The sequence below is a fragment of the Pundamilia nyererei genome, unplaced genomic scaffold (genome assembly GCF_000239375.1).
Source record: "Pundamilia nyererei isolate P.nyererei 1_Seehausen unplaced genomic scaffold, PunNye1.0 scaffold00358, whole genome shotgun sequence".
NCBI lineage: Eukaryota > Metazoa > Chordata > Actinopteri > Cichliformes > Cichlidae > Pundamilia > Pundamilia nyererei.
Genome location: NW_005187759.1, coordinates 346789 through 363467, shown reverse-complemented (window position 1 = coordinate 363467; position 16679 = coordinate 346789). Strand labels below are relative to the sequence as shown.

Here is a 16679-nt window from a genome sequence, read left to right as displayed (position 1 = left end):
CTAGTCCGGAGTCACTTTGCTGTCTGAGCACACTCACTACAGATGAATGGTGTCCCGAGCTTTTCAAGTATATTTAAATAGGTGAATTATCTAATCAATGCTCTACCGACCATATTGTTTTTTTATTTCCTGATTTATTGATAATTGTTGATATTATTTAAAATCAGTATATACAATTTTTTTCTTTCTTTCTTTTACACAAACATGTAAAAGAACATAACATGCCGGTTAGCCACATGGGGTACAGATGCAGTTAGGCAGTCTAAATAAAAGGTTTGTTCTATAGCAGGGGTGGGGGGACTCCAGGCCTCGCGGGCCTGCAGGCTTTAGATGTGTCCTTGATCCAACACAGCTGATTTAAATGACTAAACTACTTCCTCAACATGTCTTGAAGTTCTCCAGAGTCCTGGTAATGAACTAATCCTTTGATTCAGGTATGTTGACCCAGGGTGAGATGTAAGACCTGCAGGGACACCGGCCCTCGTGGACTGAGATTGGGGACCCCTGTTATACGCTCTTCTTTTCCAAATTTGCTTCTACATCTGTCAGAGATGACTCATTTTTAGTCGTGTCAACTCTCTCAACAGTTCTTTGTTGTTCATACAATGGAAAACTGGCATCACAGGGATTAAGTCCTGCTAGTTTACTTCATGTTACAGTAGCTCTCTCAATAGCAACCAGTGTAAAACTGAACTGAACTGAATAAATATCCCTGCAGATGAGCCCTTTGCCACTGATACCTGATCGAGAGTCATAATCAAGCTAATCATAATCATAATGGAGAGAGGTACGAGAACAGAGCCAGGCAGCCAAAAACAAACTACTGCAGCAGGAAATGACAATCCTGTCTGAAATATGAGCGTACCTGCAAAACTCGACTCATCCACTGAAAGCTGTCCTCCTCAGTCGAGTCCGGCCGCTGCTCAGCCACGACCACGATCCTCTCATCATGGAGCACCGTGATGGAAAACACTGCTATCCTGCAGAACACACAGAATTAGCACATTTCATTGCATGCAGTTTAACTGCGCTCCACACAGCCAGCCACCAAAATGACCATAAAGTCCAATCAGCAGCTTATAATATTTGTGAAGGGGCGGATTTATAGTGGCGCTGCTGCGTTAATGTGTTTGAACCACATCTCCCTTTTGTAAATTAAACACAAGCTCCACAATAACGAGAAACAACCTGCTTAGAAATTAAAGCAATATTAACGCTTACCGTCCTCTGTAAACGAACTTCATGGGCTCCACAGCCAGCGCCGTAGCAACAATGTCGTCAGCATTGTGCCGACGCCCACCGACCACCATCAGACCGTCCATCTTCCCAGCAACAAAGATCAGACCTGCAGGTCCGATGAATCCCAGCAGGCCGGTCCTGGTGAAGGGGAACTCGCTGATGGGAGTGCCGTTGTTGGACACGGGAAAGACCTGCAGAGGTTTTAAAGACACGACATGTAAACAAAACGCACACAAGATAAATAAACAACCGAAGCATTCACGCTCTCACCTCGAACGTGTTCTTGGTCATACCGGCCAGGCCGTAATAGGAGGTCCCCGTGGCAACAGTACAAACGCACATCTCTCCGATCTCGTCTGTTTTACAGAGCTGGGGAACACCTTCGAGCTTCACTACACACATCAGACCTACAGGCAGAAAGACAGACGCTCTGGGAAATCCATTCTTACTGGTTACAGTGTCGTCTTACAGCAAAGTTAAAATAAAAGTTTTAACTATTCCCAGACTTCAAATCAGGTATTTGTAAGGCAGGTATTTCCTCCTCCATCTCCCATGCACGGAGGAAATACTCCGTCTCCCATCAGGGAAAGGAAACCGTTTTCTCTTGTTGACTAATTTCGTGATTCTTACCTGCAGAATGAAGTAAGTCAGAAATAAGGACAACAGTGAGTCTCTTTTTTGACCTTAATGACCTTAACTCTACCTTTAAGGTCTTAATTAAGTGCATCAATACCAAAAACGTATATAACTCCTTAAAAACAAATCCTGAAACCATGCAGTAAATAAATAAAACACGCAAAAGTCTTGCGCAGGTTCGATAGATGTAAAAATAAAGTAAACAATCGCTCAGAGTCATGATGGCATCATGCTGAAAGCAGACTACTCTTTGGCTTTAGCGGACAAACGTAAATTATATATATACATTAAAAACAGTATCACAACTTCAGCAGTGCTCGGTTCAAACTCTGCTTTTTGGACATCTGTCTCACCTCCGGGCATGACGGAGCCGACGTCCTGCAGCGTGAGCACCGACAGCTTCTCCTCCGAGTCGACCCGGATCACGCCGTGACTCAGACCCTGCATGGACAGGATGCCGCGACCAGGAGGGGTGGTGCCCTCCTCCAGCGGCCTGCAGGAGGGACAACACAACATTTATCAGAAATAAGTGTGTTTAAGAAGTAAGTAGCTACAAATTCGTTTTAGAGTCCAGACACGTCTTGGGGAAGTAAAGACAGTCCAGGGAAATAACCTGAAAATCAAAATATCATGAAAATAAATGATATATTTATGACACAAGAGCATTGATGGAAACATTTCTAGAGTCAGGAGACTGTTTAAATTATGGAGGCAGTAAAAACTATTTTGGAAAACTGACATTTTCAAAAACGGTTACATTTGGGGCCATTTTTGAAAGACTGGACCTCTTTGGAGGCTGTTTTCATAATTCAAGCACATTAATGGAAGAAGAAGTTTTAGGAAGTGCAATTTAAACGTTGCAGTACTTTAACAAAGTCAAAATACTTCAGCGACGTGAGGACAGCGACACGTCTTTTTAGAAAAGAGGAAGCAACTTCAGTGTTTTTAGAAAGTGTGGACAGTTTAGGGAGGAGAGCACTTACTCTGTCCCCAGTCATTACCAGGACATTTTAAGGGTAATTAAGTTTAGGCTGAAGTGAGGATTAGAGGCTATGAACTGCTGTGTGTCAGTGAAGGTCCTCACAAATACCATATAAACATGTGTGTGAGTGAAGTTTAAAGGTTTTCCTCTAAACACAGAGCTCATAATCCCCCACACCCAGCGAGGAAAAGCTCTTTATTAGCACACACAAGCAGAGATGCAAACACTCAGCCTCAAAGTGTTTTAATCAATAAAAAAATGAAAAGCCAACATGTGACTGGCAGCTGCTCTGACTGTAAATGTGGCGTTCAGAAGTTAAACTACAGACTGGATGATTAAAGAGGTGGAAGTGTAAGTTTAGTGTTTTAAAACCTATGAAACTGTAAATTTAAGGTCATAAAATAGTAAAAAAGGACAGTGGAAGGAGGTTAAAGCCATTATAAAGTAGAAATAACTCGCTAAAAGTTTGTCTTTAAATGCTAGAAAGCAAATAAATTTGTACTAATTATATCTGTGTGTCTTGTGGTGAATACAGCTGAAAAGAGTGTGTGTTTGTGTGTGTACCTGCGTATAGCCACAGTCAGCGCCTCGGGGGAGCTGGCGCACGGGCAGATGACCTCCGGCTTCAAACCTTTCGTCTGGAAGACGTTGAGGAAGGCGTCACAAGACGAGATCGACCCTGAGAGACAATCAAACACTTAAAGGCTTTTTGCGAAAGCAGAGGCGGCTCATTGCTGGTTTTAATGATTACTTCTTCATTTCCAAGCTTTTAGAAACTAACCAATAAAATAAACCAGTCACAGATCCAAATGTAATCTTTTACGCATCTCTTGTTAACTTTTTTGAAAAGGATCTAAATAAAGAAATGTTTTTCACTTAAACAGGGCCCTGCAGGTGTGAGTACACGAACAATCCAGCAGCAATGTTTTAGGACAAACGCCTCTTCAGCTCGTCAGTCATTTGATCTGAACCCACTAAAACATATCTGGAATAAGAGCGCTCAGAGAACACAGGGTAAGGCCTACACTAACTTTGATGTTTTATGATGTTTTTCATGCCCTTTTGTTTGATATGGCTTCTAGATATTTCTTCTGAAGGTCAACTTTGACCTCGGACACTAACAGTGAAGCTCCCAACTCCTAAAAAACCAATCTTACATCACTAAACATTATCAGTGTACAAATAAATGTGAGTTGGATATTTAGCAGGTAAAGGAGACACTTTAAACATATGTTAAAAAGACTGTTAGCTTACAGGGATTTGAACCATCAGCCACCACAAGCATCCGCAGGGAGCTCAGATTGACATCCCGCTGATCCCGGTGGGCCACCAGAGCCCAGTGCATATCCCGCGACTTCACACAGGCCACCTTAGCTGGAAATAAAACGTCGCCGGTTCAAATTACTGCTGTTAAACGACTGAATTTGTCATTTCAAACAGAAGGAGACTCATCAGATATGTTATGTCACCTTTGTACTGGCAGACTTTTTGGATCCAGGACAGCGGGTTGACCTTCATGAGGGCGTAGGGAATACTGATGACGTGCATCATGTTCATCACACTCTGACAGATGCACACAGAGACACATTAATAGAGATGAAGATGTGCAGAGTTAAAGAAGTGAAACGGACAGAAAGCTGATTATTTTCAGCTCAGATTTACTCACATACTGTACGTGAGTACTTGACCTGAGTATTTTCTTCTCAAAGGCACGTTACACTCCACCGCAGCTCGGAAAGAAATGCTGCTTCCTTTACCGCACTGCATTAATCTGACGGCAGAGAGCCGCTGAACTGAGCGAACTGAGGCCAAAAGTCAGCGCGCTCAGGTTTGTTCTGCCTCTGGTACCCGGATGGTGTCAGATTTGGCTTCATTTTAGTCTGGCTAAGACTTCGAGGTGCACATTAAAGCCAGACTGGGTGGAGAACTGGTATTTATACCGTAATCACAGCTGGACTGAATATGTGCACGTGTGGTGGATCGAAACGGGGTAAGATGCAGAACTTCAGCACCAGGAGGCGGAGGAAAGTGTAACTGGGCAGTAAATATATACATTTAAAATTAATTCATATAACAACTGCAATAAACACTGTGAACTGGGAACTTTTAGTAATTTAAGTCATGTATGTTATATAAGTTCTGGGGCACAAACTAGCTTTTTAACTGTAATTACATTTTTTTTAAAGTAAATTCATATTTGAGGCAAAGAGTTTGTTTAACCAAACTATCGTCTTGGAATTGTAGTTTCATACAAAAGTTTTCTTACTGTCTGGATGGCGTGCCACAGTCCTACATCCTTCTTGAAGTCTAGTACATTCACAATGGTCTCAGCTGAGAAACAGAAACAGAGCAAGTCAAACTTCAACATCTGAGCGTCGGAGAGAAACAGCCGACCGTAGCAGGACAGCAGCGCTGTTCAGAGGTTTAATCAACAAGAGCAAATGTGTGTACTACCTTCTGTGTATGAGCAGGACTGTGTGATGGCCTGGCAGTGCGTGAGCATCGCTATCCTCATCACCGTCACTCCGAGGACGCTGCCGTCCTTACACGTCTTATACTGGACAGACAGAAACAGAAGCAGAGTGACGAGGCGGTTTGTTCCCGCGTGCGTGACGATCGTCGATACACAAAAATTCCACGAACGAGAGCCAGAGTGGAAGCACCAAAAACTGCAGTTCCTCGAACGACCGCTTCCCCCACAGACTTTTTTCCCCATCTTTTATTTACAGACTGTGTTTACTTAAAGTATCTACGAGACCCAGAACATCCACGTCCATGTTTCAGTTTTTTAGTGGAGTCAAATTAGTGTCTGCAGCTCAGTCAATAAGCAATTTTTTAAAAATATTGATTGTTAAATTTAAGGCTTTTTTTTTTTTTTACACTAACTTCCCAAAAACTTAATGATGTCTGAGTGCTGTGCAGTGACAGTAATCAGTGAGAGTCTGCACAAAATAAGATCTCCTTTGTCTGAAAAGTCTGACATCAGTCGGACAAACGCACATTATTGGTCGCTTTTAAAGCTATGAATCATTTTGAGTCGTAACATTTTTCTTTTTTAATGTCACTGAAAAACTAACATTTCTTTTTAAGCCACTATAAAGTGCACCGCAGTACTTTCGCCCATCTCGACTGATTCGTGGCTTCTGTTAAAAATAAAAGGTCATTTTTCAATCGTCCGTTTTCTTTAATCATTTTCCTTTAAGCCTTTTTCAATCTGCAGAGCAATCAGGGAGACATTTCACCTGGCTGCCCGTGCAATTACTAGAGACGTTAGATTCAAATCAATCAGACAGGACGACAGGATTGAGCGGCGAAGCGTCCACCGAGCTGTGGTGAGATTCTAAGCTGGAGGACGTGTAGCAGCATTGATTTCACGACTGAAACAACACGGGTGGAAATGTTTTGATGCCCTGACGAGAACATGCATCTGTGTTTCTGTCATCGTTTGAGTTACCTCGATGTAGGCAGTGTCCTGGTTGGCTTCCTTGATGTGTGGGAACCAGTCTCGGGGTGGTTTGGAGAGGTGTTTGGACTCCATGACGAACCACATCACCTTCGGCCAGCCTGAACGCCCATGGAGACAAAACAAACATCCCTTTAACGTTCACGTGTTGCTGGTTAAAGGATTATTTTACTCCACTTAGCCTTTTTTTTTTTTTTTTTAGAAAAACATTAACTTTATCCTATTATTTGACTATGAAAAGGAACAGAAAGCAACATGAATGCTTTTAGATTTTTCTCTTCGACAGAACTGAAACTTTGGACTTCACTGCTTTGCTGCAACAGCTGCTGACAGTGCAACAAGGTTTTATTTACACGAAGACAACAAATATAAAAATGCAGACAAATTATCCATCGATCTTCCTCTGGGGCCGGGTCACAGGGGCAGCAGCCTAAGCAGAGAAGCCCAGACCTCACTCTCCCTGGCCACCTCCTCCAGCTTGTCCAGGGGAACACCGCCAAGGCATTCCCAGGCCAGCCGAGAGATATAATCCCTCCAGCGTGTCCTGGGTCTGCTCCGGGGCCTCCTCCTGGTGGGACATGTCCGGAACACCTCCCCCAGGAGGCGCCCAGGAGGCATCCTTGTCAGATGCCTGAACCACGTCAACTCTTCCATGAATCACTACCTTATCATGGTGGAGGGGTATCTGTGTCCCAGGGACCCCAGGGGCTATGTTGTCGGGGGGCTTTTGTCCACCTGGTCCCCTGGTAGGGTCGACAGGAAAAGAGCGATTCAAGAGACCCCCTATGACAAGACCATTGAGGGAACAGTTCACCCTGCCCGGGATAGTGTTACCGGGGCCCCGCCCTGGAGCCAGGCCTGGGGTGGGTGCCCGAGGGCGACCGTCTGATGGCCGGACCTTAGTCCATGGAGCCTGGCCAGGTACAGCCCGAAAAAGGGACATGGGCCCACTTAATGAGAACTAACAGCAGAATGATTCCATCTTATTGCCAATTTATCACCATCTCGATGCACCAAGACGGCAGCTGACTGTGATTGGTCGCAGTCCACTCTGTGGTCTCCAGTCACTGTTACTGTAGCATAAGCTAACGTGGCTAACGTCAACACCGCACAAACCAATATGTGACGTCGTCCCACACATGTATGTAGTGAGTTACAGTGTGGGCTGCAAACTGAGCCTTATTCATTGAGTCATGGAAAACTGAGAATGCTGAATAATAACTTGGCACAACTGACAACTATCACAGAGTTTGTTTGAGACTGAAGTCATAAAACAAACAAACAAAAAGTTTCTCAGTTCACGTCTCATTACTCTGCTGCACCTCATCTCTTAATTGTCTTTGCAGATGCTTTAATTCAAAGAGACATAAACTCAGAGTCAGTGTGTGATTCATTCTGGCATCCTGGATGAGACGCAGATCAAATTACCAACCTTTAACGCTGAGTCGCAATCGCACCCGTTTGTGAATATAAGCAAAACAATAACGTGTGAAAACTTTGCTGCAAGAGCGACTGGCGCCCTCACAAAGACAAATTATTATTATTATGAGGATGTTTTTCTCCGTGCTGAGCTGTTGCACGGATGAAAACGAGTGAATGCAGATTGCCGAGTACATGAAGGCTGTTAATGCCTGAATTTACTGCTGCTGATTCTGCAGGGGAGCGAGACAGAAGAAACAATCAGAACGAGATGAGCTTATAGCCTGCTGATCAATAAGGGGAGCACTCCACTTTAATGACACGCACACACTAAATCCAGGCTGAATAAGGAGCAATAAAATCTGCTAGCATGATGTTGCTATTTATACATCCATTACTGCAAAGCAAACAGTGGTTATTAATCAGCAGGAGATTCTCTCTTTTCGTTCACCGCTAACGTCTCTTTTTCCTCCATCTATCACATGACTTGCATCCATTTTTCTCTTCCCTCAGTCGTGTCAGTTATTTTGCTATCGACTTGCATTACCACTTCTCTGACTCTCTCTCTCCGTCTCCTTGTCATCCATTACTCAAACCCAGCCGTCTGCAGTCATCAGTCTGTCCATTTATCCAACTGAACAGCGGGACCACGCTCTGAACTCTGAACCACGTGTTTGTCTGCAGTCTCGTTCAGCCAGTTTGAAAGTTTTAAACGCCGCATTGTCAGGACATCATGTTCAGTCCTGATAATTGCAAGAGTCTGGTGGTGGATTAAGATTTGAATTTGTGATTTAAATGAAGGTTATGGTTATTTTTTGTGGATTTGCGGCTCAAGAAATGGAAAGAGCTGAGAGGGAATTTTGTGATTGCTCACAGAGAGTTTGCTCGGCTCGTCTGTTTGCCAGTGAGATTATACTAAAAATCACTGAGGATCATTTCATAAATCTAGTGGAGATTTGGAGCAAAGCAACAAAACATGGACCACTTTCTTTAAAACTGCAAAAAGGAGCACCAGCTTTGGCAGAGGATGCACTTTTACCTTCACGATGTGCTTTGTTTGAATGGATTGTCCCACCTCCCTGCAGGGGTGTCAAACTCAATTTCACCGAGGGCCACAATGAAAAATGACAATCACATCCAGACCCAAACACATCTGGATTTAATTCATTTACATGTCACACACAGCAGAAATCAGATCAAACAGTTAACAGAAAAAGTGAAACCCTGACACAGCTGACCTGCAGGCCTCATGTTTGCCTTAAATCAGGGATGTCAAACCAGTTGCCCACTTTGGCCTTAAGTGGGTCAATCTGTAAAGACATTTACTCACACATCGAATCCTTCAGCTATCTTCATATATATAAAGCAAAGTGTCGTCTTAATACTATGTCTCAGTTGTTTTCTCGACGATAAAGAAATAGTGATGTAGTAAAGAAAAAAATCTGTCAGGACGACTCTTTGGGTTTAAGCTTTAAGAGATAAATGTGTGAAATTACACATTAATTAACAATTAATTGTTTATCTATTATTTAATTACTTTAGTCCATGGCCATGAGGGAGGATTTTATTAGTAAGAAAAGCTGTAAAAATACAGAGAAGTCGGATTGAATTCGTTGGAGGGCCAACTCTGGTCCCCGGGCCTTCTGTTTGACACCACTGCCTAACAACTTTAGGTTGTCCCGATGTCTTTTTAAAATTATTTGAATACAGTTGCTTTCTAAATGGATTCTTTAAAATAATGACGCGTTTGAAAAACTCAAATTTGAGCAGAACTTGTCCTAAAAAGCAGGTTAAAGATTTTTAATGGTTTCGGTTAAAAGTTGCAGTTTTTCTGCATATTTCAAAAGACGGACGCTGATTTTATTTCTAAACTACAATCCCCACTGCAGTCTAGATTTATTCAATACAGGATTAAAGATGCATGTATGGATGTTTTTACGAATAAATTTCATGTGCCTCTGACCTTTGAACTGTGGGATCTCTCCAGTGGGACTCTTGGGTAACCCTTTATGGCAGGCGTCACTGGTCAGAGCTACAGTCACTCCACAGCTCCCCAACAGAAACCCAATCTGCTGACTGCCGGCGTCCTGCAGAGAGACAAAGACCATTGATCTGTGAGTCATCAGCAGGATTGGAATCAATGTGTAAGTGCTTTGTGGTCATCATCAGCTTCTCTGTTCTATAAGAGTCATGAAAGGGGAAATCTACAGTGCTGATTATGTGAAATTGTCAGGTTCGCTGGTTCAACTGTGATATTATAAACTAATTTCTACATATAAGAAATTATTCCTGAAACTCCCAAGAATGATTTCTTTTACCTTCCCCTAAAGCTCACTGCTTCCTCTGCTTGAAATCAAGCTGCTTTTAACGACTCTGAGGCAGTTACATCAGTCTGCAAATGTTACGTCTGCTCTTTGCCTTCTCTGTTAGACACAATATTCATACCTTTATCTGAGATTTAGCCTCAAAGTAAGTATATAAGGTGCATCTTTCATGATGCAACCAATGCTGATTAAGCTGCTGCCTAAGTTGGACAAAGCACAAAGGAGATCTCAGATCTCGGGAGTCCTCTCTTCCTGGTTAAGCACTGAATAGCAAACTTTAAAATGCTAATTAGTAAGTGTAGGTGTTGCCACAGTGAGATAAACAGCTCCCGCTGGGTGCAATAGAAACATTGCTAATGAAATAAAACAGCAACAGTCAACGTGAGAAGATGGAAAACCGTGTGGGAAAACACGATGGAAACATGGCGTTTCTGTCGGTTCCTGCTGCTGTTTCCTCGTTGCTCACTGCAGATTCGATGCACGTCATAATTTACCTGCTTCTCTGTAAACAATCAGCCTGACAGGAAGGTGTAGTGAAGTGATCACTAGGCTGATCATCAGAAATCCACACTGACTACGAGACTCACACCAGCCCTCCTGGTTCCTCCCAGAGGATATTACAATGCGGAGCTACGCTCAGTCCAAACGATGACTCAAACAAATGTACGGCAGCAGCAGCGCAGTCGCTTCTTCAGAGACATTTGGCTCTCATTACACCTCAGCTCAAAGCTCAGCGGCCTCTGTGTTGAATCACAAAGTGCCTTCCAATGACTCATGTTTTCAGTGCTATCCCCCCCAGTGTTGCATTAGCTCCACTGACTGGTGTGAATTAGCTCTGCACGACTCTGCTGCACGTCCTCTGTTCAACCTGCTCATGCAGCTTCACTTCAGAAAATAAGACGACATTTAAATAGAAATGTTATCAAATTGTTCTTTCAACAATAGAAACTCCTCATTGTCAACCTTTAATGACCAATCCCCTCCTCATGATATAAAGCAGAGCATGTCTGAACCTGTGTGAATTATTCTTGTTTTCTTGGGTATTTGGTAATCTAAGAGATTCGAAACAAACTGCAAGGTACCTGATAACTGAGCACTGCAGACTGGTAATCCAGTTACCTACAGTTCAGCTCGGCATGGATCCTTTTCTTGTTGAGCAGCAGCCAAGACATTGAGCTTTGTTGTGGCCTTTATATGCAAACATCCTGTGCCTGAAGACAGCGCACCAGCACCACCGATGCAGTGAAAGTACAGCAAAAAACAAATGGTGTGCGTCACATTTCCTACTTGATGAACTGCTAAAGCTAAGAAGATTTTATTAGAACAAGTCAATCCCTTTTGCTGTTTGAAATCAATGCATGCAGTAACCTGGACTCTCACACCAGCTATGAAGCCATGAAGAAATCCAAAACCTCCTGTCAGGATCGACTTGAACTTGAGCAAAACATGTGGAGGGGGTGGTTATCCAACCTTCAACCCCATGATTAGTTTACAGCCTCCTTTTTGTTAAAATAATCGCAAGTACTATTGTTTGAGTACTTGCGATTATTTTATTGTACTTTTTATATTTTACATTTATATTTATTATTTATCTTGCACCAAGGGAGTGGCACTCCAATTTCGTTGTACTCTGTACAATGACAATAAAGGCTATTCTATTCTAGATGCTGTTGAGGAGACATGACACTCAAAGGTCCACGAACGCTCCCTGAATTCTGAACTAGATCCCCGAACGTGACGCCATTAATCATCGAGGAAGCCTGTAGTCACGGTGGCCCGTTAACACTGCTATTGGCCACACAAACATTGGAAATCACATCGCACCTTTTCAACAATCCCCGTCTGAACAGAAAATACTGCAACAGCCAAAAAAACTACTACATCAATGATCTGACCCTTAAACAGCTTTACAGTCTTCAGAACCGTCCATACTAAGAAGAATTGAGGACTGCATTATTAAATAAAACAAGCATGGGTGCAAAAAATAATAAAAGTTACTGTTTTATTAAGGATACTGCTTCCATTTCTTTTTAATAAACAGTTTATATCCAGTTTTATGTAAATTAGTATTAAGGTTTCTTCTACTTGTATTAAACTGCAGTTTGCTGGCTGGTGTTTTGCCTTTTTTTTAATATTACAAAATACTTTTCACCATATAGTAATATTTAACGCCCACATATTTTTCACTATTCCTTAAATTTTAATTAGACGGTTTTCCTCTTACCTTCCTGGTCAGCGGTACTTCTATTGGCACAGGAACCACCTCAGCCAGCAGGCAGCCATAGAAGGCTGTCATGAAGGAGGCGGGGTCATTGTTAGGGAAAACTAGCGCCACCTACAGGCAGAATGAGACATAATACATGTGTTACAGATTAAAACGGGAAGAAATCTTTGGAAATTTCAGGATGGACGGAAAGTTATGATGTTGCCTTGATGGTTAAAGCAATAAACAAAAAATATTTGGTTATTCAAACCAAACCAGGAGTTACATTTAAACCAATCATAGGCTGAAATATCACATCTGAAAGGATTTCAGAGGTTTTTGTTTTACTTAAGAGAGAGCGCGAGACAGAGCAGACAAGGCAGCAACGAAGTCAGGAAAGGAGCATGTTTTGTGTCTGTGATGCTGGATGCTGATGGCTGATAGGAGCTGCCGCCAGAGAACCAGAGAAGAACAAAGCTGAATCATTTAGGGGGCATCTGGTCAACATCCCTCCCTCTTTCACTTCCTCTATTCCTCTCCTTCTGCTTTCTTTGTTCTGTTTAATACCTCTTCTACTTTCAAATATCTTTTACTTCACATTCTCCTGCTCACAGTCCTTCCTCTCATTCCAGTCGTCTGCCTTCAAACCTTCTGTTAGCACATTGAGGTTCAACTTAAACCTCTGAACTACTGGTTGCCGTTTTAAACAGCTCTTGTTAAAAACACACAGAATACACTAAAACTCAATGCTAAAATTTTAATTTCTCTCAGTAAACAAGCTGCACCTAAAGAAATTGCGCTAACGTAAATTTGGACAATTTCTCCTTTAATGCCATCACCTTGTGTCTTTCACTCCCTCGCAACTTTCTGACTGTGTTTCATAAGTTTGGTGACGTACAGTATTTACAGTACTAGTGCAAAGATACAAACTTCTCTCCACTATCGTGTCCACAGAGCATGAACCCATCAACCCGCTTTCTACGTCACAGCTAGGCTGTTATCTCGCGCTCTAGCATTTTGGTCCAGTTCAGCTCCAGTTGCATGCTGTGATGATAATGGTGGACCCCTGCTTAAGTTCTTAATAGCTTCCATATACAGTACAGTACACCACAAGAGTGGATGTGAGTGTGTTAATGTGTGTGTGTGTGTGTGTGTGGCAGAGAGTTGGCGGTATAAGCTAAGTGCACCTGAATGAATGACAGTGGTGTAATGATGCTTTAACAGGGCTATTGTTGACATGTGCACGCCTCATTGAAGCAGGTCAGGTTTCATTTGTAAACGACAGCCGAGAGATTCACGTTTTCTGCTTGTAAAGGCTGCAGAGTGCATGTCAGGAAACACTGCACGTACGTGAGCTGCCCACTTGTTTTCTTTACATCGCATATCTCAGTGTGACTTTCGTCCCGTCTCCCTCTCCCACAGCAGATGCCGCCCCTCCCCGAGCCTGGCTCAGAGTTTTTCTTACCCACTTCCGTCAAATGCGTTTCTCTCTTTTGTTGTTAACCTTACAATTTAAAGAGTCTCGTTATTGTGATTCGGTGCTATATAAATAAAACTGAATTGAACTGAACTGCCATACATTCATGGAAATTCTTGATGCAAAACATGCAGAGCTATTCATTGCTTCATGAAAAGTCAGAAAGCTGGGCTAGAAGACTAGAAGGTACTGAATGAATAAAGAGGAATATCTGTCTGCAAATAGAAAAATGATCTCGGTGGGAGAACAATGTCAGAACTGTAAAGATGTGCTGTTGCACCAGCTTTCTTTGGTACCAAGTAAATGCTAAATTATTCCAACTTACATCTGATCCTCGTTAAGCACTCTTTCTGCAGTGAGGAAACCCGATCTCAACAAGACTTGCATAACAGCGATGACACAAAAAGAACGGCTCTAATGCAACACACTAGGCCATTAACTAGTTACATGTTGCAGCGTTGTGTTCTGTAGTGGTAATGGACATCACAGCTACAATGATGTTAATACAAGCATGGGTCCTTCAATTATCTGCACAATGAAAGCTTAGAAGAAGAAAAACACTTCCTGTGCACTTGTATACAATCAGGAATGAAATATGATACTTTTGTTATTATTGCACAGAAGGACAAAAGTGTGATGGTGAAGTTCAAACTGCATGAAATAACTGCATTATACTGCAAATACAAGTATCTGCACAGACAGCATGCTAACACAAAGCTAGTGAATAACCCAGAGCGGTGTTAAAGACGAGTGTACGCTGACCCCCAGCCCAGCAGCCAGAGCCTGGACTTCAATAAGTAAATACCTTTACCTGTTTCTACAGCACAATCACAGTGGAGATGGCTTTGAACCTCAAACTTAAACACCAGAAGAAATATCATATGCATGTTTTGCTTTGGAGGGTATGCATGTGACAAACATAGGGAAAAAAGAGAAATTCGGTGCAAATCTCAGACAATCCATCCATCCGTACTGGACAGGTACTCCTGAGTGCACCGTGCATTATGGGATTAACACTTCTCAGTTGAAAGTTCTTTATTGTCATTCATCATAAAACCAAATGACAGAACGAGATGACATTATTCAGGTCTCGGTGCTGGTAAGGATTAAAATATAGAAAGCTCTCATTAAAAAGTAATTTAAAAGTAAAGATCTAAGTGAATGTAATAATAAAAAAATAAAAGAAATTGAATTTAACGAACCTGATGATTGTGTGGTGCTCAGAGCCTCTGGGAAATGTTTTTTACTCCTTTCTCATTTTAGTTTTTTCACCTCTGTAATGACTCCCCCCGTGTCACATGACACCACAGCTTTTTAAAAAACTCATTTTGTATGAAAATTACTGCCATTTGATGCTCTTTGCCAGAGTTGGAGTCCGTTTGGATCTGCAGTCCCCTGCAATAATGATGTCATATTGAAAATGTAATTCAAAAACAAAACTTGGCACAAGAGGACTTGTTAAAGAGAAACCACATCCACAGTTTTATCTGATTCTTCAGCAGCATCATTCCCTGAAACCTTACTGAACTTGTTTCTCTGCACAGAAACACAAAACCTCTAACGTAATTTCATAAAGTAACAACTCCTTTATTGTTGCTCGCGTGTAATTAAATCTCATCGGCTTTCTAAACATTCTCCTGTTGAAACCTATTTGTTTAATCGTTCTGCAAAGCACTCTGCTCAGGTGAGATACTGAAAATATGCAGTGTAATTTCTCTAAAAGCTCCAGCAAAAATGTCTTCTAAACAAATTACAGGGGAAAGAATTTGCAATGTAATTAAACACACAGCCTTCTGGCTGAAAACGTCACACGCTGGCATGGAGCCAGTCTTGACTCAGTCTCCCACTGAGCTGGAAATTAAGCTTAAAATAAAGAAGAACGAGGGGCAAGAAGTATGGGTGTCACGTGGCAGCAGAAACATGTGGGAGCATTACTGAACCTTTTTCCACTTAAGCATGATTTCATGTGTGGAGGCATGTGGAGTGTTGGGTAATAGGGGGCTCTGAGCATGATGTGATGATTAGCATGGAACAGAAGAAAGGAAGCACAATGCAAGAGTCCATGTTTAAAGTATTAAGTAACCTCCATGTGGCGGATTTTGCATAAATCCTGAGAGGTGACGTCAACAAACTCTCTCGCTGCTTTTTGATTTACAAATACCAAAAGAAACAAAGCGGGAAGAGGCTGATGTTTGTGAGTCCAGCTCTTTATACAGGACGCTTCATAATAGCTCACTGGAATAACTTCTTACAAATATTATGATGTAGCATTTTTCTTGTTATAGAGTATTAAAGTGAAGCTGTAGAACGAGAGAGGAGAGAGGAGAGGAGAGGAGAGAGGAAAGGAGAGGAGGAGAGAGGAGAAAGGAGAGGAGGAGAGAGGAGAGAGGAGAGAGGAGAGGAGAGGAGAGAGGAGAGACGGGAGAGGGGAGAGACGGGAGAGGGGAGAGACGAGAGGAGAGGAGAGGAGAGGAGAGGAGAGAGGAGAGAGGCGAGAGACGAGAGGAGAGAGGCGAGGAGAGAGGCGAGAGGAGAGGAGAGAGGAGAGAGGAGAGACGGGAGAGGAGAGAGGAGAGACGAGAGAGGGGAGAGACGAGAGGAGAGAGGAGAGGAGGAGAGAGGAGAGGCGAGAGGCGAGAGGAGAGGAGAGGCGAGAGGCGAGAGGAGAGGAGAGGAGGAGAGAGGTGAGAGGCGAGAGGCGAGAGGAGAGAGGGGAGGAGAGAGGGGAGGACACGCACCAAAGGTTCTGGGTGGAAAAAAACTAAATTGACACATTTCTTTGATGGTGGAAAAAAAGGAATTGCTTCAGGAAACCGCTCTGACAGCTTCCTTGTTGATGAAAAGTGTCATATGCAGGAAAAATGTGTCACTTGTTACTGACAGGTCTGAACAAAACAGAAGGTTGAAAAGGAAAAATGTAATGAAACTGTAAACCA

At 42.6% G+C, this 16679-nt stretch overlaps 1 protein-coding gene across 1 annotated transcript in view; it reads right to left on the bottom strand.

Moving 5' to 3' along the window:
• LOC102210792 (disco-interacting protein 2 homolog C-like) overlaps window positions 1-16679 on the bottom strand; it is a 194199-nt gene that overhangs the window by 26686 nt on the left and 150834 nt on the right. The window contains exons 10-21 of the mRNA XM_013915755.1: window positions 12288-12398; window positions 9703-9826; window positions 6312-6421; window positions 5312-5414; window positions 5124-5188; window positions 4327-4420; window positions 4112-4231; window positions 3422-3536; window positions 2229-2368; window positions 1510-1646; window positions 1222-1430; window positions 866-980 (exon numbers count right to left, since the gene is read on the bottom strand). Coding sequence (XP_013771209.1) covers window positions 866-980; window positions 1222-1430; window positions 1510-1646; window positions 2229-2368; window positions 3422-3536; window positions 4112-4231; window positions 4327-4420; window positions 5124-5188; window positions 5312-5414; window positions 6312-6421; window positions 9703-9826; window positions 12288-12398 — 1443 coding nt within the window. The remainder of the gene's footprint in view (window positions 1-865; window positions 981-1221; window positions 1431-1509; window positions 1647-2228; window positions 2369-3421; window positions 3537-4111; window positions 4232-4326; window positions 4421-5123; window positions 5189-5311; window positions 5415-6311; window positions 6422-9702; window positions 9827-12287; window positions 12399-16679) is intronic.